General features: G+C 40.4%; 2 protein-coding genes across 3 annotated transcripts; both read right to left on the bottom strand.

Annotated features, from left to right (window-relative positions):
• Positions 1-1,947: 1,947 nt before the first annotated feature.
• zc3h7bb (zinc finger CCCH-type containing 7Bb) lies at positions 1,948-16,508 on the bottom strand. 2 transcript variants are annotated; one of them, XM_034194740.1, is made up of 21 exons: positions 16,308-16,508; positions 14,046-14,107; positions 13,893-13,929; positions 13,447-13,644; positions 13,142-13,300; positions 12,791-12,931; positions 12,659-12,701; positions 12,329-12,561; positions 11,498-11,792; positions 11,278-11,333; positions 9,854-9,953; positions 9,441-9,602; positions 9,115-9,320; positions 8,859-8,959; positions 7,171-7,352; positions 6,925-7,004; positions 6,470-6,723; positions 6,251-6,356; positions 5,884-5,992; positions 4,842-4,975; positions 1,948-4,745 (listed from the first exon to the last, which is right to left on the bottom strand). In XM_034194740.1, the coding sequence occupies exons 2-21, from the start codon at positions 14,105-14,107 to the stop codon at positions 4,710-4,712; spliced, it is 2,694 nt and encodes an 897-aa protein (XP_034050631.1). In that variant the 5' UTR covers positions 16,308-16,508; the 3' UTR covers positions 1,948-4,709. The 2 variants fall into 2 exon arrangements, with proteins under 2 accessions (XP_034050631.1, XP_034050630.1); XM_034194739.1 differs by having other exon boundaries at positions 14,034-14,107.
• A 1,447-nt stretch (positions 16,509-17,955) lies between these two features.
• On the bottom strand, positions 17,956-24,062 carry rangap1b (Ran GTPase activating protein 1b). Its single transcript, XM_034194744.1, is given in 12 exon segments — positions 17,956-18,313; positions 18,761-18,909; positions 19,299-19,383; positions 20,128-20,227; positions 20,317-20,430; positions 20,511-20,669; positions 20,749-20,911; positions 21,007-21,167; positions 21,911-21,970; positions 22,223-22,367; positions 23,306-23,429; positions 23,974-24,062. Coding segments are annotated over 10 exon segments (1,212 nt in total). The 5' UTR covers positions 23,404-23,429; positions 23,974-24,062; the 3' UTR covers positions 17,956-18,313; positions 18,761-18,782.
• Between the last annotated feature and the right edge of the window lie 1,705 nt (positions 24,063-25,767).

Below are 25,767 nucleotides of genomic sequence, written 5' to 3' on the forward strand. Positions count from 1 at the left end.
TTCACCTTTTCATTGGTAACAAGAAACTGTTTACTGAGTGTTTTTAGCTTGCCCTGTACAATTACATTATGTAGCCATTTAGCCCATGATGGTGCATGTATTCTAAATCAATGCTCCACTGACTAAAAATGTTTTTGTCTAAAGTGAAAAGATGAACACAAAAAACATCTTTGTCTATATATACAGTAGTGTTCAGAATAATAGTGCTATGTGACTAAAAAGACTAATCCAGGTTTTGAGTATATTTCTTATTGTTACATGGGAAACAAGGTACCAGTAGATTCTCACAAATCCAACAAGACCAAGCATTCATGATATGCACACTCTTAAGGCTATGAAATTGGGCTATTAGTAAAAAAAAAAAAGTAGAAAAGGGGGTGTTCACAATAATAGTAGCATCTGCTGTTGACGCTACAAACTCAAAACTATTTTGTTCAAACTGCTTTTTTAGCAATCCTGTGAAACACTAAACTTGTATTTCATTGTTCATGATTTCTTCACATCTGCGAGGCACTAATTTTGTTGGTTTGGAACCAAGATTTTGCTTGTTTACTAGTGTGTTTGGGGTCATTGTCTTGTTGAAACACCCATTTCAAGGGCATGTTCTCTTCAGCATAAGGCAACATGACCTCTTCAAGTATTTTGACATATCCAAACTGATCCATGATATCTTGTGTGCGATATATAGGCCCAACACCATAGTAGGAGAAACATGCCCATATCATGATGCTTGCACCACCATGCTTCACTGTCTTCACTGTGAACTGTGGCTTGAATTCAGAGTTTGGGGGTCGTCTCACAAACTGTCTGCGGCCCTTGGACCCAAAAAGAACAATTTTACTCTCATCAGTCCACAAAATATTCCTCCATTTCTCTTTAGGCCAGTTAATGTGTTCTTTGGCAAATTGTAACCTCTTCTGCACGTCTTATTTAACAGAGGGACTTTGCGGGGGATTCTTGCAAATAAATTAGCGTCACACAGGCGTCTGTCACAGCACTTACAGGTAACTCCAGACTGTCTTTGAACATCCTGGAGCTGATCAATGGGTGAGCCTTTGCCATTCTGGTTATTCTTCTATCCATTTTGATGGTTGTTTTCCGTTTTCATCCACGCGTCTTTTTTTTTTGTCCATTTTAAAGCATTGGAGATCATTGTAGATGAACAGCCTATAATTTTTTGGACCTGCGTATAAGTTTTCCCCTCTCCAATCAACTTTTTAATCAAACTACGCTGTTCTTCTGAACAATGTCTAGAACGTCCCATTTTGCTCAGGCTTTCAAAGAGAAAAGCATGTTCAACAGGTGCTGACTTCATCCTTAAATAGGGGACACCTGATTTACACCTGTTTGTTCCACAAAACTGACAAACTCACTGACTGAATGCCACACTACTATTATTGTGAACACCCCCTTTTCTACTTTTTTTTTTTACTAATTGCCCAATTTCATAGCCTTAAGAGTGTGCATATCATGAATGCTTGGTCTTGTTGGATTTGTGAGAATCTACTGATACCATGTTTCCCACGTAACAATAAGAAATATACTCAAAACCTGGATTAATCTTTTTAGTCACATAGCACTACTATTATTCTGAACACTACTGTGTGTGTGTATATGTGTATATATATATATATATATATATATATCTTTTATTACCAGCATTTCCCCTTTAAAAGGCCAAATGTCAACACTACAGCGCTCTGTCAATGTCCATGTTCTGTCCATCCACCGAAGCTGCTATGCCAGTTCGGAGGAGAGAAGACCAGAACAGAAGGATGGACATCAAGGGTCACCAGACAGAAATTCCAGATAAAACGTTAAAATCAGCATCTTACCTTTAATATAACTTTTTTCTCCTACAAGTCCCCTAAGAGTCCCCTTGATCATCCAACCCGTTTTTTTTTTTTACCTCACCCATGAAAGAGGGTCTTGATCCAAGCATGTCTGATTGTGAACCACTAAACATGCAATACTGCTCTTAACCTGACCATCTAGCTCTGATTAGCTGCGAGGTCTTAAGTCATCATCACAACAGTTTGCTGCAGAAGGAGGAAAACTAGTCGGGGTGTTGAAACCACAGGACTCCACCATCAGTTGCGTTAAGATTTAAACTAAAAACTTGACTAGTTACAGCTTTTGTCATAAAACGACTGTGTACCGACTTGTGCAGCGCCCTCTGATTCTTTCAGTCTAAATTAGACCCCTCAGGTTTCTACATATAAAACCTGAATATAAACTCAAATGAACAAACCTCTGCTGCAATCCCACCATATAAGCCCCGTCTGGAACAACCCACACAAAAGGAAAAATTACAAAATCAAAAGAATCATTCAAAACCAAAGTCACTATAGTCATCTAGATCAGTGATACATGTCATATAGCAATACCTCAATAACAAGAAGGTCTTCTATGTAATCAATACACTTTTTTCAGGTTATATTTATTAAGCTTAACTGCTAAGTTATCAATTATTATTAGTAGTAATATACCAATATTGTAAATATGTATAATATGTGTGCATATGTATATAGACATACCTCCATCATGCCGTCTCCACATTAAAGGCTAGAATAAGATGGCAACGGATATCCTGCCTTTCTGGGAGTGTGTGCATGTGTATGTGTTCGTGTGTCGTTTACAGGCACAATAAACGGTGTGAATAATTTCCGTGTCCTAAAGCTAGCAGATTTCCCATCACGTAAAACATTTATCTTCAGGGCTACCCTTGGCTATCAGAAACATGTCATCTGCATACAACGAGAACATGTTTCCATTTGAAGGCTATGGGTCACTCCCTTCAGTGTCACAATGACCCCAGTTCAATTGAAGATGTGCCAAACATCTCTTAAATATTGTTACCGACAATTATAAAAGAATACATAGCATGAGACATGAAACATCCACGTAGTTCTGAGAATATCCAAGTTTATGTGCAATGGGTGTCCTACCATAATTACGGCGATGGACACAATGAACCCATGAAGCATATTCTGGTGCTCGATGGTATCTTAGAGTGACATAATCTCAAATGACTGCATTTAGATGATGTTGCTGTAAACAACTGGTGGAAATTTCTGGCCATTTTTCTACCAAGATGTGATCTCAATGCACAATTTGAGGCGATGATGTGGTGGACAATTAGCCAAAATTCAAACTATATCAACCTATATAAATGCGCCTTATCCAACACTGGAATTGCCCTAATTGAGGTGGGACGCCTATTTAGCACAAAGTCATATATTCTCAGATTCGTGGGGAATTGTCATGTCAGAGTTAATCCTCAATCTTGCCATGAATTATTTTTGCAGAGATATCAGGCTACAAGACATTTATTTACACAATTTTTAAAAATAATTACAGCCCTCAAGATTTTTTTCTGCATATTCCTTCAATCCAAGTGGGATCATCATTCCTTAATGGGCATCTGCGGTCTCAACTTGTTTGACTGTAGCTCCAAACAAGCCTCTGAACATCAAATTAAACCAACTGGACATTTCCGTCACGCAAATAAGCTGCTTACACTACAATAAATGATGTCAACAGCTCCTTAGTTGCTTTGGCAACGAATGCTTCAAACCATTGGTTAATTTCTCACTACAGATAATTAAATGCTTGTTTTTACTCCAACCAGCATTCAAACAACCTGATGTCCATGAACGTAGGAACCTGCAGCATCAAAAAGGTTCCAACACACAAACATTTCCGTGTGCTCATTCCATGCAGGACTGGTTGGTGTAATTAGTTAACCAAGTATGCTCAGGGCCTCTTTATCACTAAAGAGAGAAGAGGTGTAGGAGGAAATGGTAACGCTCCAGGAGTTATCAGGATATCAGAATGTTTCCTGACACACACTCCACAACCTCAGAAATTTTTTTTTTCTAAACGACCAATTTCCTTGTTTTAAAGGCCCTTGCAGGCATTACATTCAAAGATTTATGCCAATATGGCAAACGATACAACAAGGAAGTAAAACTCCCATTAAAACAAAACATCAAAAAAAAAAAAAAGAATAAAAGAAAAGAAAATCTCCACAAAGTTATTTCAAACCTCCCCATAAGGATTTGGTTGTTACACAGCTTAAAGAGGAGCATCCTCTGAGAATCGCTTTTCAAGGTGTCAGTTTTATAGCTTCTTTTTCAGTCTCAAATGTTGTCAACAGCACTGAGGGCTTGGTATTTTTGGCACCCAGGAGTTAAACCGCTAATGTTCAGGGTGACAGTGCCTTGCTTCAAACACAAACAACATGTAGGAAGCGCGACCAGCGCGCTCTGGTAAGTAATGTTTGAATAGCGATAGCTGGATTTTATTTTAAAACAAACGTTACAGAAAAGAGTGCCTGGTGAACACAAATGCTCAGCTCCGAGAAACAGTGAACGAAGACTAGAACAACAGATGTTTGTTTGTTGTTGTTTTTTTTTGTTAATTGGAGAAAACTAAAATGTGCTATAGTGGTGGTGTTGTGATCACCTGCAGCGTGACAGAAAAAAAAAACACTAAAGCCAAGTCTGGCCTTGTCGATGAGGAAGTCGTCTGTGTTTCTCGTGCCTGTGTGGTGTGAATATGACTGTATGGGTGCAAACACTGACTGGCGTCCGTCTGCTCTCACGCCGTTGACGTACTGTTCGGTGGTGGCGGATGAGAATCATCCATCTACATCCGTGTCTGTCTGAAGCTCGGAGATCAGCTGCTTCCAGTAAAAATGCCAAAACTCATAAGTCATCCCCGTCCGACAGCCGGCGCCCTCCCTGAAATAAAACAAGTCAAATAATTTTTCTGCATCTGCAACATCAAAGAAGCGGATTATGACTAGTTTTGAGTGCTATGTATCGTTGGCCACTCACCATGCTTTCTGTGTAATCTGCTGTTATGGTAACCTGCTTGTCCTCCGGGGGCGGAGTCACAGCAGAGCTATCCGTGCGTCTGCACTGATTGGTGAGCTGCAGCCACAGTTCATACATCTGCTGCATGTCCCTTACTGTAAAACAATGATAATACAGGCTGAAATAAATCCACTTTGAAATATGCCATGCTATAATTTATTATAAACTGAAAGCAAGATAAATACATTAATCATAATATTAAACCAATGGTTAATCATTTTTAAAACTGCATAATTTAAGCAAGCTTTGTTCAGTCTCCACAGCAGATCAGCTGTTTCTATCTCATCCCGTCCACTAGGAACTACTATTTTTATGTCCTTTAATAATCAAAATATAAAGCCAACTGCTCCGTTGTCAAATAAAACAAAATTTCAATTTATTCAAACATCCCAATAACATGTCTTTTTAAAACTATAGCAGTTGTAATCATTTTTTTTTTGTCCATTTTGTTAAATGTACTGCACCAACGACACCATTTCAATGTCAATATGATTTAAATGGTTAAAACAGTAAGATGTTTTAATTTGCATGAATTCAGAACAGCACACTATCAGCTACATTTAATCAGAAAGTCCTCTGAAACTTCAAGCTGGTTAATATACTTCTAACAGGTTTAAACTGGACTTGCAAACATTACAAGTTGCAGGACATCCCATAGTACCAAAAAAAAAAAAAAAAAAAAAAAAAAAATTATATATATACACAGACACAACTTACACTTCACAAAGCACAGTACATTTCTTCCAATACACCAATTTGATATTTATGACCAAAGTTGGAGGAGGTGTCCCTCCTTTCTAGTTTTTTTTTTTTTTTGTTTAAACATAAAAAGGATTACACTGCAATATATGCATTCTGTCATTTTAACCATTTTCCAGTTGTAAAATTCTGTTGATTGTTTTTAGTAAAGAAGCGCAGCTCAAGAGTTCATAAGTGACGGCCTCGGCGTACTTTATTTTTCTGTTATTTTATTTTTGGAACCTACATTGAAACACATGCTTACAGTTGTTGTTCTTCATGTATGTCCAGACGTCTCTCTCCTCCAGACTGTGAGCAAATGAGCAGTTCCCGATATAGTGGCACTTTTTCTGCTTCATCACATGGACACACATCTGAGAGACACGTCATCAGTGCGTTACAATGTGTGAAAGAGACAACATCTTAATCTGTCAGGGGAAAAAAAAAAAAAAGTGTGTGCAGTTCCCACTCCGGATAAGTGATTATCCAAATGAACTGTGATGATTACTTATTGAGGACAAATGCCTGGCTCCTTCAAGCTCCTCAGACATGAGGTTTGTTCCTTTTCTCTGACTGATCGATGTGTGAGAGTCATAAATCCACTGTGCAGTGACTAATACAGGCAAACTCACGTCATATTGCTGTGGGTAGGTGCGGGAGAAAGGCAAAGGACGAACAACAACCCACTTCTTCTTCTCAAACGATTTCACCAGCAGGACCCGACGCTCCTTCGTCCAGCTAACATCACAGGCAGCCACAGTTGGGGAAAAACAACATGAACTGCATGTGAGAGTCTTGAAATGACAAAAAAACCCATAGTGGTGGTGGGTGGGTGCATGAAGGCACCTAACCTGTGCCGTGCTTTGGCAGTGCAGTACTTGAGGTTCTTGTCTGGCTCATTGACCTGTCCTTCTCTCCAGCACTGGCCGCACACAAACTTCATTTTCAGGTTAAGAGGGCGCCCCCTAACTGCCCCTGGGCCTAACCCTCCCAATCCCATCACCGGGCCCACACCTCCGCCACCAACGCCTTCACCTCCTCCGCCACACCCCATTCCTCCTACTCCCGCAGGAACGCTGCTGCTCTGGTGGGGGGCGTGCACTGTCTGAAATGGAAAGGAAGGCGGAGCAAAAGTCAGTATGTTATTAAATAAACGTTCACAGGAATGTAGCTAAACGTAACAGTCGGCAAGCATAAAGTGAATGTAAGTGGACTCACAAACGCTGGAAACCCCAAAAACAGTACAGACATCAGATTATGTGATCAAACCAGGAACCCCCTGGAGCCGTCTCTCTTTCCGACTCACCTTTTGGTGTCTCTGGGCGTTCTGCTCCAGCCTCTGCCAGTGTCTCTTGGATTCCTGGACCATCTCCTCATGAGTGATGCCTGGGAGAATATTAAAACGAGTTCAATTAAAAAGCTTCAGTAGCTCATCTGTTGTGTTTTAAGATGACATACGAAGATTATTAAAGGTCAGCTGTTTGTGTAAATATTCAACTTTGATTGATTACGTTACAAAGCTTTGAGCAGCACCTGTATGAGTTGTACTCACCGGTGTCCTGCTGCAGGACCCAACATTTAAGTTCAATGACAGAGTGCGCGAAGGAGCAGCTGTCCTCACGCTGGCAGCCGTAGCGAACCTCGTGGCGACAAACGTCAAACTGGCACAGAGGGTGCAAGGGGCGGACCTTACTGTAGCGCACGTTGGCTGACCTCACCACGTGCACCAGGCACCTGCAGCAGGAAAACATACAGAGAATTTTAACTCTGAAGTGACAAGAAGGTTTAAATGAGATAAAGGCACAGAAAAAGCATTTATTGTGCTTTTATCAGTTATTTTAGCAGAGTCCAAATAAAATGATACAAAATTTCATCTGCTTCATCTTTTAACAAATCTGGGGTTGATACAGGGAGGTCCAAACAGGAAGTTCCAAATTTTGAGTCCATAATGAAACAAGAAATGTTAAACATCCTGGATCGACACTAAAGATCGCATGGGATTTCGTGGGAATTCAGTGCAAGTTGACACTGAAACAGGACGTGCTAAATTTTGAGCCCACAGTGAAAAAGAAAATGTCAAATGTTGAACACTTCCTTTTCATTATGCTGTTTTTGCACCGGTGTGTTTGTTCTCTGTAAGGTTTTTGTGTAACCTTTTGTTTATGTCAATAAAAAAAAAAAAAAAAACAGAAAATAAGAAATTTAGAAAAAGAGGAAATCTCATTGGAATTCAGTGGACAGTCGACACTGAAACAGGAAATGCTAAATGTTGAGTCGACACTGAATCTGGGAACACTAAAGTAAGAGGCAGTGCATACCTTGACAGCACATGAGGTCAATCGGTGACTATTTAGTGTGTGAATTACTTGAAGGTTTTTAGCCATGCTAATGCTCCCCAGAAGTATTTACTGAAAATAAAGCGTGAAGGACCTAAATGAGATGGTGAGAACTTACCAGGCATGTGAGATGCAAATAAAGAAAAATGCTTAAAAATAGCAGGGGGTTAAGCCCCTCAAAAGCTGAAGGATTTTAGCCATGCTAATGCTCCCCAGAACCATTTACTGAAAAAAAAAAAAAAAAAAAACAAGTTTGAAGGACCTAAATGACATGGTGAGATGCTGAAGAGCTTCAATCATTCATGTCTACAACATATACATATTACAATGTATCATTTGTGACAGAAAAATTGTCATTTTAAAATAAATTCTGTTTTTGTTTGTGGAAGAGAAAACTTATTTTCAGAGCAGTTTCTTCAGCTTTGGAGGTGGAGTGGGTGAGACCCTTCCACCTAAATAATGCACAATTGTAAATGTTGACTTAAAGATACATCAAATGACAGCAATCAAATGCGCTTCTACTGTATGGCAGCAAGAAGTCAGGCCACTATTGCAGATTCTGGCTGCAACGTTTTGTTTGTTTTTTTGTTTTTAATTAAATCACCACCAAACAGCCGTTTCCAAACATGGCCCCTTTAAGGTTTTAGAACTGGACAAACTGATTTATTTTTTAAATCTCAATCATATCACAGGAACTGCAGTTTCATAGAAATACAGCTGAAATGTTAAAGAAACTGGCTGTATGCAAGCATGTTTTCCAGATTAAAAAAGGACTTAGAAAAACAAATATCTCCCCTTAATATATTTTGTCCCAAAATTAACAAGACGAGACATTAACATCAAATAAACTCATAAAAGGTTGCATGTGAACAAAGGGAACACATTAAAAGCATTTTATACTCACTTGTTATCATCAAATGGATGTCGAGCTGTGAGATTTGAACAGACGGCTAAATTTTCTTTGCTGCGTTTACTGATTATTCGAGGCTTACTGTCAAAACACTCCTGCGGACAGAGACAAACGACACGCATGATTTTATTCTTGTATGAAATGAGGCACTTTCTTTCTATGACACAATCTGAGACCGACAGGGGCCACTGGATCATCCAGTCGAGGTAAAGCACCAATAACAGCAGCAGCTCATCCACACTGATCTCACCTCACAGAGGAACATGAACATGCCCATGTGGAGCTGCAGCAGTCGAGTGACGCTGAGCGCCCGGCGCTCCGTGGTGCCCAGCGGGTCAAACAGCAGCTCTCGACTCAGTGCACCTTTCCTCTCCTGGGTCCACACATCAATCTCCTCCTGGCAATAGGCAAAGGTGCAGTTCTCCCCATACTGACACTCCTGACGCTCCTGCACCTCTGAGGGAGTGGGCAAATGAATCATCAAGAATCAGGTCACAAAGATTCAGTGTAAGTCCATGTGAAGTTTTTCAGCCTTTTAATACACATTTTAGCATTTCGCTCCAAAAGTATACACACCTTTACACAGTACAAAAGCCCCCAGGAAGTTGTTCCGTGCAGGCCGGGGTCGGATCCGCTTCCAGGTGGGGTCTTCTGTGTTTTTAAGGCGGCACAGCAGCACGTCTCGCTTGCATCGATGTGCTGCCTCAGGCTGATACTTATAGTCCATCACTCGTGGACCTATTCAGTGACAAAAAAAACAAAAAAGGTGAGCGCTAACAGAACCTGATGTGGATTTTCAAGACTGAATCTGGACATTCCAGACTGACGTCTTAAATACTATAGTTTGAAGATACAAAATGCACAGCTGTTGTGCCAAAGGAATAAAATGCTGCGACACCACTTGTGCATATTTGGATAAATAAAGTAAAATAAATGAATGTCCAAATTAATCTAATGAGGAAAAGTGGATCAAATGTGACCCGACCAACCTATTCGGCTGTAACATGCGTGACAGGCCTGACGGAACTCGTGAGTGGCTGCCAGAGGATTCCGAGAGAGCAGAGACAGGTTGGTTCCTGCTGGACCATTCTGAAAAACAACACAAAAGGCTACAATTTTATCTGCTGTGAAACAACATCTTGAGTCATTTGAGTTGTAAAAATAACCAAACCACACGTTGTGGCTGAAGGAGTCCATTCAATTGTGACACTACATCCACCTGAACAGCGAGTCACCAGATGGTTCATGCAGACTTTAACCTAGTGATGGGATGATAATGCCTCAAGGAGTGTATTGACACACTACACAAACTGTGTCAGCACTGTATTGACACTGTGTTGGTCGCTCAATAGTGACCCCTGCAGTAGTAATAAAATCATTGCAGGTAAATAAAATGAAAATAAGATGGAAAAGCTAACGTGCTGCAAATGCAACATCAGCCTGTGAAATAGTTAATCGCCAGTCCTCTATTTAAAATATGATATCATTGCATAATTTCATGTTCTCATTTTGTGTGTCGAGTTAAGCTATTCATGAGAAGAGTTTAAAATGTGCTTAAAACCTTGTTTGTGTAAATGCTAAACTGAGTTGGTTTGTAAAATATAGGAAATTTGTCTGTAATAAAATTCAGAGTTAAAATTTCTAACTTATGTATGGAAATTTGTTAACTTAAGTGTTAAAGCATATGAAATAAAAGACTGAAAATAGATTCATTTATGCATTTTTATTGAGGAACAAAGGTTTCTGAAGTGTCTTTGCTCCAAGGCGATTTCTCCTCTTACACACCAGTTCCCCTGCCTTAGAAAAAACTCTTTCACAGGGTACAGAGGAAGATTGTGAGCATAAACATTTCAGTGCGAGTTGATAAAGGTGTGGATACGTTTTCTGGTTATTCTTCCAGTATTGTAAAGGAGTACAAACATATCTAATTGGAAAAATAACAGTAAACAAAGATTTACCTTATTTGGCGTCAAAAGATCAAAATTATTCCCAACTTGGGAAACGTCTTTGAACGATCCATGAAGTCAGTGGAACAAGGTGAGGGCAAGAAAAAAAAAAAAAAAAAAAAAAAATCCAACAGCAAACTCCATCCAACAAATCCGCAACATGTCGATAGTTTGTTTCCTTATAAACACAATTTAGCACGGTGCAGTCGAACGACACAGTTCCTGTATTGGTCACATGATTTTTTTTCTTAAAACGATACACGCACCAATATCGGGTTTCACTCGTGTGCTCGGCACAGTCCTGACGCACCAGTGTTGTTCATCCCATCACTACTTTAATCAGTCCGTCATGCAGTGCCATCCCCTGATGTGCAGTCCAATCAGCAGACTTTGCATGTTATATTAATATTTGAATCCTGGACAGTGATTTTGGGCTTTTCAGTAAGAAAGATGTGTGTTTGACTCACAGCTTGTGCAGCGTGGCTGCGCAGTCCAGGGATGAAGTTGTGACTCACTCGTCCCCCTGAAGACAACACAGATGAGGACAATGATGTCAGTCTCCATGCTGGCTCATACAGTCATCTCCTGCTGCTCGAAGCGCCTGTTATGCTAAGTGGTCGCTGCACTTTACAAAAACAAATGTTTATTCACACTGAGATAAAAAAAACTTTCAAGCTTTTTGCTTACCGGGGAGAGTGTACTCAGACAGAGAGTCAAGCCCGCCACTAATGACCCCTGATTTTCCGTCTGCATCTGCGGCCCCAGTGGAGAAGCCTCCCAATCCTTCCTGCACCTGGGTGGAGCCTTGGTCCCGCTGGCCCAGCAGCGGGTAAGGCTCCAGACCAGGCATTTCACTGAGGGAAGAGCTGAAAAAGGTAGACGGAAGCTGGGCTGATGGAGCCGGAAGACCAGGAGAATACGGAGGCCGGAGACCCACCGCTGTGTTGGGAAGGTTTGTCGGAATAGCACCCTGGACTGGACTCTGGGCCACCAGAGAGAAATATTGACATGAAAGCCTGATTAATAAAACTCTATATCCCCAATTACAACTGGCTTAGAACTCATTACACTCAGTCAATGTTTTGTTTAAAATGTTATTGAAGTATCCAAGAAGCACGTTAAACCAGATTAGCACCAATTTAAATTGACTCTGAACAGTTAAGACATTCAACAATTGGTTTGAGAGCGGAGCAGGTGAATACCTGGGTTAAAACTGTGTATACGTATAATATAGTGCAAAAGTAATTACAAATAAAGAGAAAAACATGAACTCTATTGTCAGATGAATTGAGAATTTTAACATTGAACAAATAACCATGTGAGGTCTAGCAGACAGTCCCTGTAGTTTTAGTGCCTTTGTTGTAGGTACTGTGAAGCAACAGACACTACAACTGTGACAAATACAGCCCACATTAAAACTTTATGTCTAAACGCACTGTACCATCAAAACACTTACAGCAAGTAGTAATTTTCAGAATCCAAACTACTTGAATTGTTGCACCTTTGTGCTCCACTCACCTCACTGACTTTCTTGGGAATGCAATCCAGCAGATTGTCAAGCTCGTCCTTGATAGTACATTCATCTATGTGCTCTGACACGGGGACAGAGTATGGCATAGGAGGCAGAGCCTGGCTGCTGGGACTCTCCGAGAGGTCGGTACACGGGGTTATCACAGGGGTCGAGGGGTCGTCGCTGACTGGAATGGGTGTGGCCAAAGGAGCAGGGATGCACTGCGCGCTGGACAGGTCAGCTGGGGGGGGGGGTTAAAAAAGCACCACGATGGAGATGAGAAGATGTGTGTGAAGTACAGAATTTGTGGGAGCAGACATGTTTAAGGTTTACTGTACCTGGTCCAATGTCACTTAATGATTCCAGTCCATTGGAGGACATCTAAAGAGAGGAAACAAGCAAACATCATTAAGGTCATGTAGTCACTGTGTAGCCACTATAAAACTCTTCACACTGAAAGCAGCACGCACCTCGCCTGTTTGTGGGGAAGTCTCCACATGACCTTCCCCGTCTGCGTCCGTGGAATCTGTCTGCAGACTGACATAAGCCTTACGGCCCTTCAAGCCCAGTTTATTAGCCAGGTCCTGGGCCAAGTCACTCACCTGCCTGTCCTACAACATTAATTACCAAAAGAGGTATCAAACATCGGCCGTGACATACATGACTCCAAACTGCCACTCACAATGATAATAATATTACAAGTAGTCAGTAACAACATTTTTTCGAAATCCACAAATATCTACCTCTTGAATTAACTCAAACCAAAAACTGGTCACAAAAGAAAAAAAAAAAAAAAAAAACTTTAATTAGTGAAGACGTACATGAGGCGCTGTGAGGAGACATTTGGTTCCACACTCGTAGGCCTCTCTAAGCCGTCCCGCCTCCCTCAAACACAGCGCTTTGCGGTACAAAGCCCTGCGGCTGCCTTCTGATATACACAGCGCACTGTCACAGTCCTGAATACCGCGCTCATACTCTGTCTGAAACACAAAAGAGTAGAAATTAGTAAGAAACATACAGGCGCAAATATTGCTGCAGCCTGACTTTCACATTCTGGTGATCGACTTTTATTAAAAGGTATCGTCCTCATCAAACTCTACAATTGACCAATCCACTTCACCCTCACCGTCTGGTAGCAAGCGGCAGCCCTGTTAACATAGAGGCTCTCCAGGAGCTCACGAGGAATGACGAGTGCCTCAGCCTGAGCGTAACGGGCAACGCTGATCCCCTCACTATACTGCTGCATTGCCTGCCGCCCATCACCATCTCGATAGCATGCGTTCCCCTCATCCAGCAAGTTACACACCAACTGTGTCAGAAATACCTGTATGAAGACAGGAGAGAATAAGACAGTTCAAAAGTAGGAGGTTGAAAGAGAGAGGACAAATGTGAGAATTATCCAGAGAAGCGATCAGAGATGAACTAACATCTTGCTTCAAACATACATCTTGCTGTAGGAAATAAAATAGTAAATTGTGAGGGTAAAGTTACTGTGTAAACATGGCTGAGACATTTTATCATTTCCTGTATTGTGCAAATGAATGAATGAATGAACAGAACATAATGTCAAACCTCATAACTCTCTGGCTCCGGGAAAGGTAATGATGACCTGTGGCCATAAAATAAAGAGGCTGTTATAATTTTCTACCTTCCCCAAAAATGTAAGCATTGGTCTCAATGGTTGATTGCTGGAGATATAAAGGTCAATAATACTTGTTTACTAACTGGATGAAGCACATCGATTTCTGAATCTCCTCTCTCCGTTTCTGCCTTTCAAGATCCATCATCTGAGGAAGAACACAAGGTTGACTATGAAACAGAGCCCAAATGAAGACTTGATCAATAGAAAAAAAAATAATGCAGTCAGTTATCTATGCAATTCAATAAATCCATTTTTAAATATTATACTACTTTCAAATTGCTTAAATTCTGTTTTGAGATGAGGTTTAAGATATTGTACACAAAAGAAACACTTGATCATGCCTAAATAAGCATGCCTTAAACTAGTTTTAAAAAGGTGTTTTCACCAGTGTTTGCAGGATAACTAAAAATGAATAATGAATGAATTTCAATGAAATCTGGTGAGGGGATAATCTTTCAGGAAGTAAGTGAATGAATTGTAGAGTTGATCATGAATATATATTCTGGAAGTACAATCCATAAGAATATATGGCACATATAAATAAAATGTTGAGGGGATGTTGATGAAATTTGGTGAGCAGATGGATAATATTCTAGAAATGGGAGAATTTTATTTTGAATTTGTTCTGCAAAACATTTTGGATACAGAAGTCATTCCAGGAAGATGTGGCCTTGATGGAAGTATGAACTCTGTGCTTGCCATCTAAGTTTTGTTTTAAACTGCTTAAATCTCTGTCACAAGTTTTCATCTTGCTAAATTAAGAGATTATCTTCCTTCAAAATATCTTTCAGCAGCAAGACATTCTCATCCCAACATATCTATATTAGACATTTGAAATGTTTGCCAGATGTGAGTGCTGAAACACAAGACTTGGAAATGTCACTTTCTGTGATGTTATGCCAACCTTCAAAATAGTTATACCGTGAAGATGTATACCATGATAGAAATACATATAAACACATCACACATGAAAGGTTATTTAGGCAGACTGAAATGAGGAATATCACTTGCATTGTGAGGAACATCAACTATGACAGTTTGGCCATGTGGTGCATTTTCTGAGTGTGATCCAGCATGTCGTTGCCTCAGTGTGTTGAGGACCCCACCAGCTGGAGGTGGTCAACACTTTTCAGATGGCTGCTACAAAGGTGATATGGACAGGTAGTCTGCCTGGGTGGTTGCCATCCAGGACACAGGACAGTTTCATGGTGTGGGGGATGTGTCAATGTGCAGCACTGGCATACGCTGCCAGATATGACCTTTGACTTTAGTAAATGGTCAAGCCATTCTATGAAAAATACTATTGATATGGTGCCGGACTCTTCCATTTTCTAAGGCATCAAACGACAAACCATCATGATTATCATCAGATAAAGAGGGATATTATGGTGAAGCTGTACAGGAGGCAACTGACAAATTCCAAGGTCAAAATTTAGGATTAGCAGTGTGGATGAACGCCACTGGTGGCAGCCATACTGAGAGCAATTTGCACCTGGTAGAAACAGTCTTTTACATGCTGTTCTTTAACTTATCAAGTTTAATCAATGCTGTTTGATGAATTAGTTACATTTGCAATAAATATCTATTTTTTAAAAGTCCAACTGTGCATCTATTTTCTTCAATGCTGTAAATTTATTATATGCACAAAAATAAGGTTTATACTTTATTGGGTTGTCCTTGGCAATATTATTAGACATCCAATCAAAATCAATTGGGTTGTGAAAGTTAGAATTTTAACCATTTTTACCTATGTGCAACTGTTAGTTTCGACCCGTCTTCAAAAATATAAAGCATCCACATCTTGCGGATCAATGTGAACCTTCTGGAGGTTATGTATTTTTGTTACTTTTACTAACTTTGCTTCTCGCCATAGAGGCCTCCAACAAAAAATGGAAAGCAATCCTCGAATTTGCGTAAACAGTCAGCGGGCAGAGCGAAGGCCAACATGCGCCTTCCAAGTGAAATAAATACTTCCGTACACATATGTTGTATGCATATTCTCAAGGCAAGTAAACATCATCAAACGACAAGCAAGTTTAAATAGTCAACCTTTATATTAAAACACTTAAAAGGTACAAATAAAACTGACAAATGTTTGCTTGGGCTAAATGCTAACGATAGCTTATCGTAGCCGTCGCTTCTCACTGAAGCAAAGGAAAAACACATCTTAAGTTTAACAAGAAACAGATTAAAGAATAGCTAGTTTGCAAAAATACATAACTCTACTCAAAGTCAAGTTAAGTTAGTTAGTCAAGTTATTTTGTATTTTTAAAAAGGATGACCTGCAATGCATGCAAGTCCTGCCGTGACCAAGTAGCTCCGATATTAGCATCAAGGTAACTCACCAAAAACAAGTTTAACTCGTTTTTCAGTTCAAAGTCGGATTCACGAAGCTCTGATAATAGCGGCCGGGAGAAATAGACAGCCAAATATCAGTCCGTTTCCTGGAGCATATCTGTAAGTTTCGTGCCCTTATAATTGTGTTTGTGAAGAGCTAGCTAGCTATTTAGCTGCTACAATATCACCAAGTTGTTGCTCTTCTTCGTTGGGCATTTACGGTAGGTGGCACCGTTGAAAGGTGCATTATCGCCACCTGCTGGTACATTTCCATTTGAATGATTCACTATTAAAAGCGTTTCAGCTAAGGCCATATTGATCAGCAATATCTATTTGTGATTGATTAGTTTAAGTGAAGAATGAATGAATTAACCTACAAAGAAGTCATAATAGTAGTCGGTTGGACTATTGAAGGCCTGTGTAACTGAACTAAGAGAACCATGAATCTTCAGCCTGCAGGTGGTTACAGTGTCCACCCTCTGGAAGACTTCATACATTCTTCCAGTTCCTAAGAAGAACCAGTCCAGCAAGCTGAATGACTTCCAACCAGTGGCACTCACTTCATACCTGATGAGGACTTTGGAGCAGCTCTTCCTCAGCCTCCTCAAACACCAGGTGCAACACACCCAGGACTGTCTGCAATTCACATATCGGGCAGCTGTTGGTGTGGAGGATGCCATCATCTATCTGCTACACCAAGTCCACTTGCACCTGGATAAGGGAAGCATTACAGTGAGGATTCTCTTCCTGGACATCTCGAGCGCCTTCAACAGCATCCTCACTGACAGGCCACAGTATATCAGGCTGAGGGACATCACGTCTGGCACTTTGATCAACAGCATCGGAGCACCGCAGGGTACGGTGCTGGCCCCTCTTCTCTTCACCCTGTACACCTCGGACTTCTGACACAACTCTAAGCTGTGTCACATCCAGAAATTTGCAGATGACACAGCCATTGTTGGATGCATCAGGGATGACAGAGAGGAGTAGTACAGAGTACATCCAAGGAGGACACATCCAGGCTGGACAAACTGATCAGGCGGGCTGGCTCTGTGGTTGGCATAAAGCTGGACCATGGTGATGGTGGCAGAGAAGAGAACACTGGACAAACTGCTGGACATTATGGGCGATGCCGGTCACCCTCTCCACACCATCATCAGCAACCAGAGAAGCCTCTTCAGCCACAGACTGCTCCTTCCCAAATGCAGGACCAACAGACTGAAAAACTCCTTTGTCCCTCAGGCCATCAGACTGTACAACTCCTCACTCAGGGGGAGAAGTTAACAAGAAGACAGAGGACAGGAAGGAGAGGAACAGTAGTAGCGAGCAGTCATTCTGGGATTTATATTTGCAAATTGTTTTTTACGTTCACATTTGATACTCTGTGTGCTTCTTACCGTGTGTGCTGCTATACAATGCTGCTGGAACCTCAATTTCCCTGAGGGAGTTTTCCCAAGGGATTAATAATGTTCTATCTAATATAATAAGTGATACATAACTTAAAAACACGCACACACCTTAATTGTCTATATGTGGTCCCTGGAAGCTCACTTTATGTTCTGCTAACAAGTATTCATAATATAAATGTTTATCTCAGTGTACAGAGTGCACAGGAGCACACATCAGCTATTTTCCTACATTAACTCAAAGGTCAAATGAACATTACTTTTATTTATTTTAATTGTATTTCATATAAAACATAACAGACATGATAGTAAAGAATTAGTCATTTTAAAGAGCAGATTCCAGGCAGTTATGTTATAATAAAACAGTGTATAGCTGTTAAATGAGGGTTTGTTGTTTTTCTCTTCCATAAATATTTTATGAGCATATGTTTGGAAAATAAATTATAGAAAACAATAAAAAATAAGAAGGATCAGCAGTCATTGCTTCTCTTTGCTTGAGCTGGTTTTGAGTAGATTTCAGTGCAGTGCAGCATTCGTTGTGGCCCCTCCTCTGCAAGGCAAAGCTCCGCCTCTCTTTTGCACAGCATCAGGATTTTAGCATCTCGCCACTGCTGACAGAGTCAACACAGAAACAAAGCTTTATGATCACAGCATTCCAATGCACGTTTATGTGACGTTCTATATTACAAAATGCCCCTATTTTCATTTGTTTCTGTACTTTTGTGCTGTTACTGAACCTTTATGCTCCATCTGTTCACTGTATGACAACTCAGATGTCTCAAAAACACAGCTGATGTTTTCTATTTGATCTGATGTTGAAACACGGGAGTTTATTTGTCAAAGCATTTTTTTGCTTTATGACATCACCCACGGGGAGCTTGGTGCAGTAAGCAGTGTTGGGGGTTGCTGCTTCAGGCCTTTTCATCTATTATGACCTTTTCATCTATTATGACCTTTCTGATTTGAAACATTGATTGAAAACTTTTCATAATATGAATGAATTGAAAAGCATAAAAAAATAAATAAATCTAAAAATGCTATTGTGTATTTGTCACCTTATTGTGCAGCACTGTGTTGTCATTCGATCTTCTGCAAGACTTCACTCTCATCTTCATTTTCTTCATTACTGTCACCACTAATCTCATCATCATCATCATCATCGTCGTCGTCCTCCTCATCATCATCAGGTTCACCCTCATCAGCACTGCACAAACAATTTTCAGTGAGATTATGTTTTCTCCAATGTCTGTTTGTTAGTAGCACTAAAACAAACAAATAACAAAACCAATATTGACCAAAACAGTCAGAACATTGGACATATCCCAAAAGCAATTTCATTCAATTCTGGGCCAAACCCGAATAAAGGGAGAGAACCAGAATAAAAAAAACAAAAAAAACATTACAACTATATTTTGGGAATGATCCATATACATGGGAACACCAGGAACATTTAAATCCTTTAAATATGACCTCAATGCACGGAGTGAGTTTGAGGCCTTGGGAGAGGAAAGCACTCCAAGAGTTCACTGAAGATTCCGTAAGCTGCAAACGGTTCGTCTGGTGATCTGAAAGCACACATATGGCAGATGTTACCTGAGTGACGCCAACATGTCTGCTTTGTCTCTGGTCTCCACAGCTTCTCTTAAGGCATCACAGCCCTCCTCACCCAGACAGTTACCTGTTAAAATGTGCACAGTGAACCTCGTCAAACAGCAGAGTCGCAGCATCTCAGTTAACATGCGACAGCAGCAACTGTTTCATCAGTTAAACCCTGTCGCAAGAATTTGTCCTTTTTTTTTTGCATGAAGGAAGCAGCAAAAATTTCAGTTCCTGAACCTTTTATCCCAAGACCGAACTACTGCACAATGAAAAGGGCAGGGATGCAGCCAAAAAGTACCCCCCCCAAAATCGAACTTCATCACACACCATCAATTGTGACAAATGTTACTTTGTTCAAATATCCTTTTGATTCCTTGCAAGTTGCAGTAAAGCTCAACTGTAATTTCATTAAATTTGATCTCAAACAAAATTCTGTAAGTCTATTAATATTCCTTTAGAATGCACGATGTGCCTGTGAAGTGTGTATTTGACAAATACACTGAGTTCTGTGTATCTTGTGTGCACCAGATAAATTTAAATCAGAAAACTATCATTTGTGACTAAAACACACCCGAAAATGACCATTCTAACAAATATAAGTATCACAGCGGAATGCAACAGTGACGCCTGACAATTACTGAGAGTTTTTCTTCAGACTTTGCACCTTAATATAATTTTAGTGGGTGTACTGCGCTCCACAGATACATTACATTCATTTTGGTGGATATTGTCACTGGTGCAACACCAGCTTCACACAGCGCTTTGGGGATTTCTGTGTGTGAGTGCTGCTAACGCAGGTGCAGTGAGACGGGTTTTTGTGTACCGTTGAGATCCAGTTTCTCCATATGAGGTTTGTCCATGACAGCCTGAGCAACCATGAGTGCTGCTGTCTCAGTGATCTCACCAAAAGACAGATTCAACTCCTAAAAATCAGACACAAACCACAGGATTGCAGTCAGTCTGTTCAAACACACACATACACACAAGACCTGAAACTGGACCATGAACCAACCTTGAGGATGGGCAGACCCTCACTCAGGACTGCAGCCAGGGCGACCACTCCTTCAGAGCGGACCAGACAGTCTCCAAAGTTGATCACCTGGACATTCCTCAGGTGCCTCAGAGCCTGGCAGGAGATACAGTAGGACTCCCATAATGCTCGACTACACATTCACCCTGAATACACCAGAAAGAAACAAGCCTCACTTGTGCCATGACCACCGCCCCCCTCTTGATGAAGGTGTTGTCATTCAGGTTGAGGACACAGAGGTCTGGATTGTGTCTCATGGCTGAAGCTATTGCTACCACTCCTGCATGGTTGATACCGTTCTGGGGCATGTGGACCTCTTCCAGGCTGCCCATCAACTATCATGAAGACAAAATAAAGAGAATCATCATATAACAGACCTAGAAATCTGTTGGCATCTGATTTTTTTTTTTGTACCTTAAAGGCCTCGGCCAGGGCGCTCGCGCCTTCATTTTCCAGGTGGTTCCGTCCTGCTACAAACACTGTCAGTCTGAGCGGAGCACCGAGAAGCTTTGACTGTCTGTGACATTCAATCAGAGCTTCAGCCAGGATCTACAAAGCAGACAGGAGCCATCAGAGTCTTTGCTCCCACATAAACATTCACAAGCACCTGTTCTGTGTCTCATAAATACATGTTACAGGTGCAAGCGCCAGAAAGCCACCACTCTACAGAACTGATGCAATGCAGCTACCTACAAGTGAAGGCAGGCAGCATCACTGCCCACAAACAGCAGCTGCTCGATTCCCTTCACGCCATCTGGTCCGAAGGCGTTATCACTCAAGTCTAATTCAGTCAGTCTGGCTCCCGCAGTGATCAAAGCCCCACCCAGGTGCCTCTGAACAGAATACAGGTCAACACGCAGAACAGGAACACATGAGAAAGTGTCGATATTGATTGCTCAAATATTATGTTACTCCATTAACCCCCTACCACCCGCCTCATTTTGGCTTGTCAGTATCTCACAAATAAAAAAGTGAAATTTCCCATTGATGGGATATACAGGCTTAGAAGGGGTTAAAATTAACCTGAATGTTCTGAAGGTAGGAACAAACATGACATTATGAAAGAAGTGCACAATGAGCTAATGTGTGCACCTCACAAATTGCAATATTAAACAACAAAAAGTCTAAATTCTGCTACAATGTGCGCCCACTGGTCTACAAACCAGATGTAGTCAGAAGTAAAGCTGATGCATTGATATTGTCCTTTTCCACATTAGACCAACAAAACCATGTCCAAAAGTCAAGCAAAGTATAAAATGTGCACAACACTCAGACACATTTTACATAAGCAGGTTTCCAACACATAAAACCTATTTGCCTGCACACATCACCAACACAAAAGGTGTAGTACTACAGCACATAATGGCTATTTTAGGAGGTGAAAACAGCAAGAGGAGTGAAGAAAAATGTTTTTTGTTAGTATAACAAGAGCTTGCGCTCTTTCTTTTGGGTTTTTTTTTTTTTTTTTTGCATCTGTCTGTAAGATAGTGTGTGTGTGTGTGTGTGTGCATGTGTGTGTGTTATGAATGGATTTGTTGTATAATGGGGACAATTATTCTGTGGTGGACATTCTCACCAGTGCTGTTGGGATTTCAGAGCGCAGTCTTCCAGTGAACATGTCATTCCAATAGCACCTCTGAAACATACAAGAAGACAGTTGCATCCAAACTGATTTAGCCGGTTTCCACACTTTTTTGACTGGTTTGTAAACCTAATATGGACCCATTTTTGTGCACCTGATGCTAACCTTCCAATTCACTGTCATTCTGAATTGTCAATGTCCTGGTACTGGTGATACCTTGCTGGTCTTTGGGCTCCATAGGTCAGGATTCAAACACAGTTACTGCTTTGGCGCATTCCTGTACAGTGATTAAAACTTCACGTGTATCTGGAGCTCAGCTTTGCTCTCCAGAGCCTTGGCAATGATTCGCGCTGCTTCGACTCCTACAGTGTTCCCTTCCAGACGTAACGCCCTCAGATTGTGATACCCCTTTTTATCATGGGCCAGATCCTCCACTGAAAGCACAAACAAGCTATTCAGGATTGAAGATAAAAGAGACACCAGTCCACTGCTCTCAACAGCCAGACAGCACAGAACAAGTCCTTCCTTTACTGATAATTATGGAAATTACTTTTCATTTAATTAATCAGGACAGGGTGGTGGCCCCAAGTGAAAAAAAAAAAATTAATTGAACTCAATTCAATTTATTTCATTTATATAGCAAAAAATCACAACAAAGCTGCCTCAAGGCGCTAACCTTAAAAACCAAACAATTTATTTAAACCACTTGACTCTGAAAAATTCAAGGAACCCATTTTGTATCAATTAACATAACAGAGAATATTTATTTATGTGACTATACTGTTGAGGTCAAAAACTCAAAGGTCAATTCACACCTTTTTTTGATGACACCTTACACTGTGCAGTTAGTGTGTAAAATCAGTGGACAACTGAAGTGGACAGTAACTGTGGGGTTTTATTGTTGTGTTGGGTGTTATAATGCACACAATGACACAAAGTACGTTTAAGAAAGTGGAGCAAGAAAATGTAATTTGTCTCTGAAATGAAAGCTTAATTTAAAGCTAAATGTCTACACTAAAAACACATTTGTTTAATACCAGTTACATTTTAGTTTGTATAGTAGCAGCATTACATTACATATTTTTAAAGCAATTTTGATTATGTATATAAAAGGAGAGTCAGATTTTTTTGTCAAAATTTTTGCTAAATGGTTGATTACATTGATTATATAAATTATTTGCAGTCAAAGTTAGAGTCACTGAACTGAAGTAAAATGTCAGTCATTATAAAGGAAACATTTTTACAAAAAATTCTGCACAAATTTCTCTGTAAATGAAACCAAAAAGCAGTGGAACAAAAACATTCTACAACAACTGGCTCGATAATTTCCCCCATCATTTTTTCCCCCATTTGTGTTGCTGTGGGACTGACAGGAGAAAAGAAGCTGACCTGACTGTGCGTGGTCCCAGACCTTTATAGCTTAGTTCTCCATCACTGACGTGGGTTTTAGAAAAAGCATCAACCAGCTGAGAAATGTCTGAGGCCATGACTCTGTGCAGGTCTGCAAATTCAACAGGCAAGTAAAATGACAAATACAGGAACACAACAATTATGAGAACACAAAAAGTACAAGATTTATTTAAAGAAAAAAAAATCCAAAACTGAATATTCAGTTTTGGATTTTTATTTATTTATTTATTTTTTGAATAAAAACTATTAAATGTTCCTTTTTTTTAAGAGCTGACGTAACATGTGAATTTCTTCTCTGTGAGATCAATAAAGTTTATCTTGTGCTGAATTGACGAGTTTTAATGACGTTCTTAAAATAACACCTCCATTCACACCAGTGTATTTAAAACAACCTTTTCAGAACCTGAACCTGACTAGATCTTTTTGATATTTTTCTTTTAAAAAAAAAATAGGTTTATTGTGAAAAAAAACGACTAAAAAACGGGTTTTTTCCCGACATCAGATCAGAACACTAATGACGTCACGTAGCACCACCCACTCTGACTGTTACAACTGTTACAGTATCATCCTCGCGTCCCTGATTAATCGATTCAGTTATATCGACCTCGTTAAAAGTCCTAAAATGGTTTAAAGTAGTTTTAATTTACCACAAAGTTCCAGAATGTGAGCGAACAAGCGCCGGTTCTTCTGGACTCCACGGAGCGCGCGCCGGCGGAATGTGAAACCCGGTGACGTCACTGACTAGTCTTCTTCTTCTGAGTTTATTGGCGATTTGGAAACCGAAGCGGTGCAGTAGCGCCACCAATTGTTTGGGTGAGGTGCATTAATGGTGTCTGACGTGTATATGGAGAGATAAGGGAGGGGAGAGGAAGAAAAAAGAAAGGGGGGGGGGGTATCCCGTACATTCCTCCAAGTAGGTGGTGTAAGCGTAGTAGTATGTGTTAAACTGTTTTCTTCTCGTGTTCTGACATTGTCTAAGAGAATTTTTCTTTGTCTGTTATAGGTTTGGCACATCAGTAACACGAGCTCCACCGTCTTCCTTCTGCTGCATCTCAAACAGTGACCAGTTTCATGTTTTTCAGTGATGCTGAGAGTCTGATTTTAACCTGTGTGACCTCTACGTAGTTGTGCGATTACTTCTTCTTCCCTGTGGCTCCATCTCCCCCGTCTCCCTGATACAACCTGTCCTTGAACTTTATGTAAAAAGTGACCCTTAGATTGTTTTGACTTCAGATTTACTAAGTGGAACGCTGATCTGTGTTTCTGATTTCAGAGCTGCTTTTGCCATCTACTACTTCATGACCCTCATTTCCAGAATGAGATGGAACCCACATGAAACGTACTGAAATATTCTATTGTTGTAGTTTAAATAAGCTCTGAAGACTCTAGTTGATCAGATCTGGCCTGCAAACAGATTTGCCATTTGAAATGCTGAGTCATCTGAACAGATGACCAGGAGGTGACTGAACTTCAGCTCCTCCACCCACCACAGTGGAGAAAAATCAGTTTCAGAGAAAAAAAAGACGGCTAAATGATCCGATGGTCTTTTTGTGATCTGCTTATGAAACTGGGGAATACAAACCGCTGCTCCTGTTTTTCCTGTGACTGGATCTTTAGATCCATCTGTAAATATATGAATCATATCTGTATATTTATTACACATATTAACATACTGCTGAATTACACCGTCCATCCCTCTGTAGTTATTACTTTCCTTTGACAGTTTCTCCATCTTAAAGTCTACTTGAGGCAAAAAACCCAAGGGTGAATAACAGACCATGGTACTACACAACTACTGTATGTGCTAAGTTAGACAAGCCTAGTTTCCTAGCATGACTATTTCCTACCCAACCAAAACTATTAGACTTAATCTTACCATGCTCCCAATATGGGTTTAAAACAGATTTGTTCGGATGTGTCTGTGACTGTAAATTTGTCCAATACCCCATAGATGTCTCACTCAAGGTTAAAGGTAATTCTCCAACCTCTACCTGAAGATCTGTGATTGCTGACGTCTTGAAAGCTCCCCAACACGAGCTTGTATCACATCAAACTTTTGTAGAAGAGATTTTGCATCTGATCTGTATATGATGCATGCATAATCTAAGGGATTATTCTGGCAGTATAGCTTTGCTTCAGAGACTTTCCTCCAAACACCTCATTATACAGTATTTGCTGCCTTTTTACACCTTGTACAAGTTGTCATGTGACAACTCTCTGGGTATGATTTCCAAAGGTCAATTTACAAGCCATCCAGACACCCCCCCCCCCCCCCCAAAAAAAAAAACCACACTGTTTGAACCTGCTTAACTGACTGCACATAAAGATCAATTGGAATTGGTGATTACATTTTTTTTGGAGAAACATATGGTCTGTGTTCTTATTGCCCCATCTCTCCAATGTGTAGACAGACGCCTGAAGCTTTTTCCCGATCAGTGCAG

The sequence above is a fragment of the Thalassophryne amazonica genome, chromosome 18 (genome assembly GCF_902500255.1).
Source record: "Thalassophryne amazonica chromosome 18, fThaAma1.1, whole genome shotgun sequence".
NCBI lineage: Eukaryota > Metazoa > Chordata > Actinopteri > Batrachoidiformes > Batrachoididae > Thalassophryne > Thalassophryne amazonica.

Coding starts and splice junctions, on each gene's coding strand:
- zc3h7bb (XM_034194739.1), bottom strand. CDS start 14,107: ATGATGGATCTTGAAAGGCAGAAACGGAGAGAGGAGATTCAGAAATCG. Junction 12,702..12,790: donor CTTCCCCACAAACAGGCGAG/GTGCGTGCTGCT, acceptor TCCTCTCTTTAG/ATGTCCTCCAATGGACTGGA. Junction 5,993..6,250: donor CCTACCCACAGCAATATGAC/GTGAGTTTGCCT, acceptor CGTGTCTCTCAG/ATGTGTGTCCATGTGATGAA.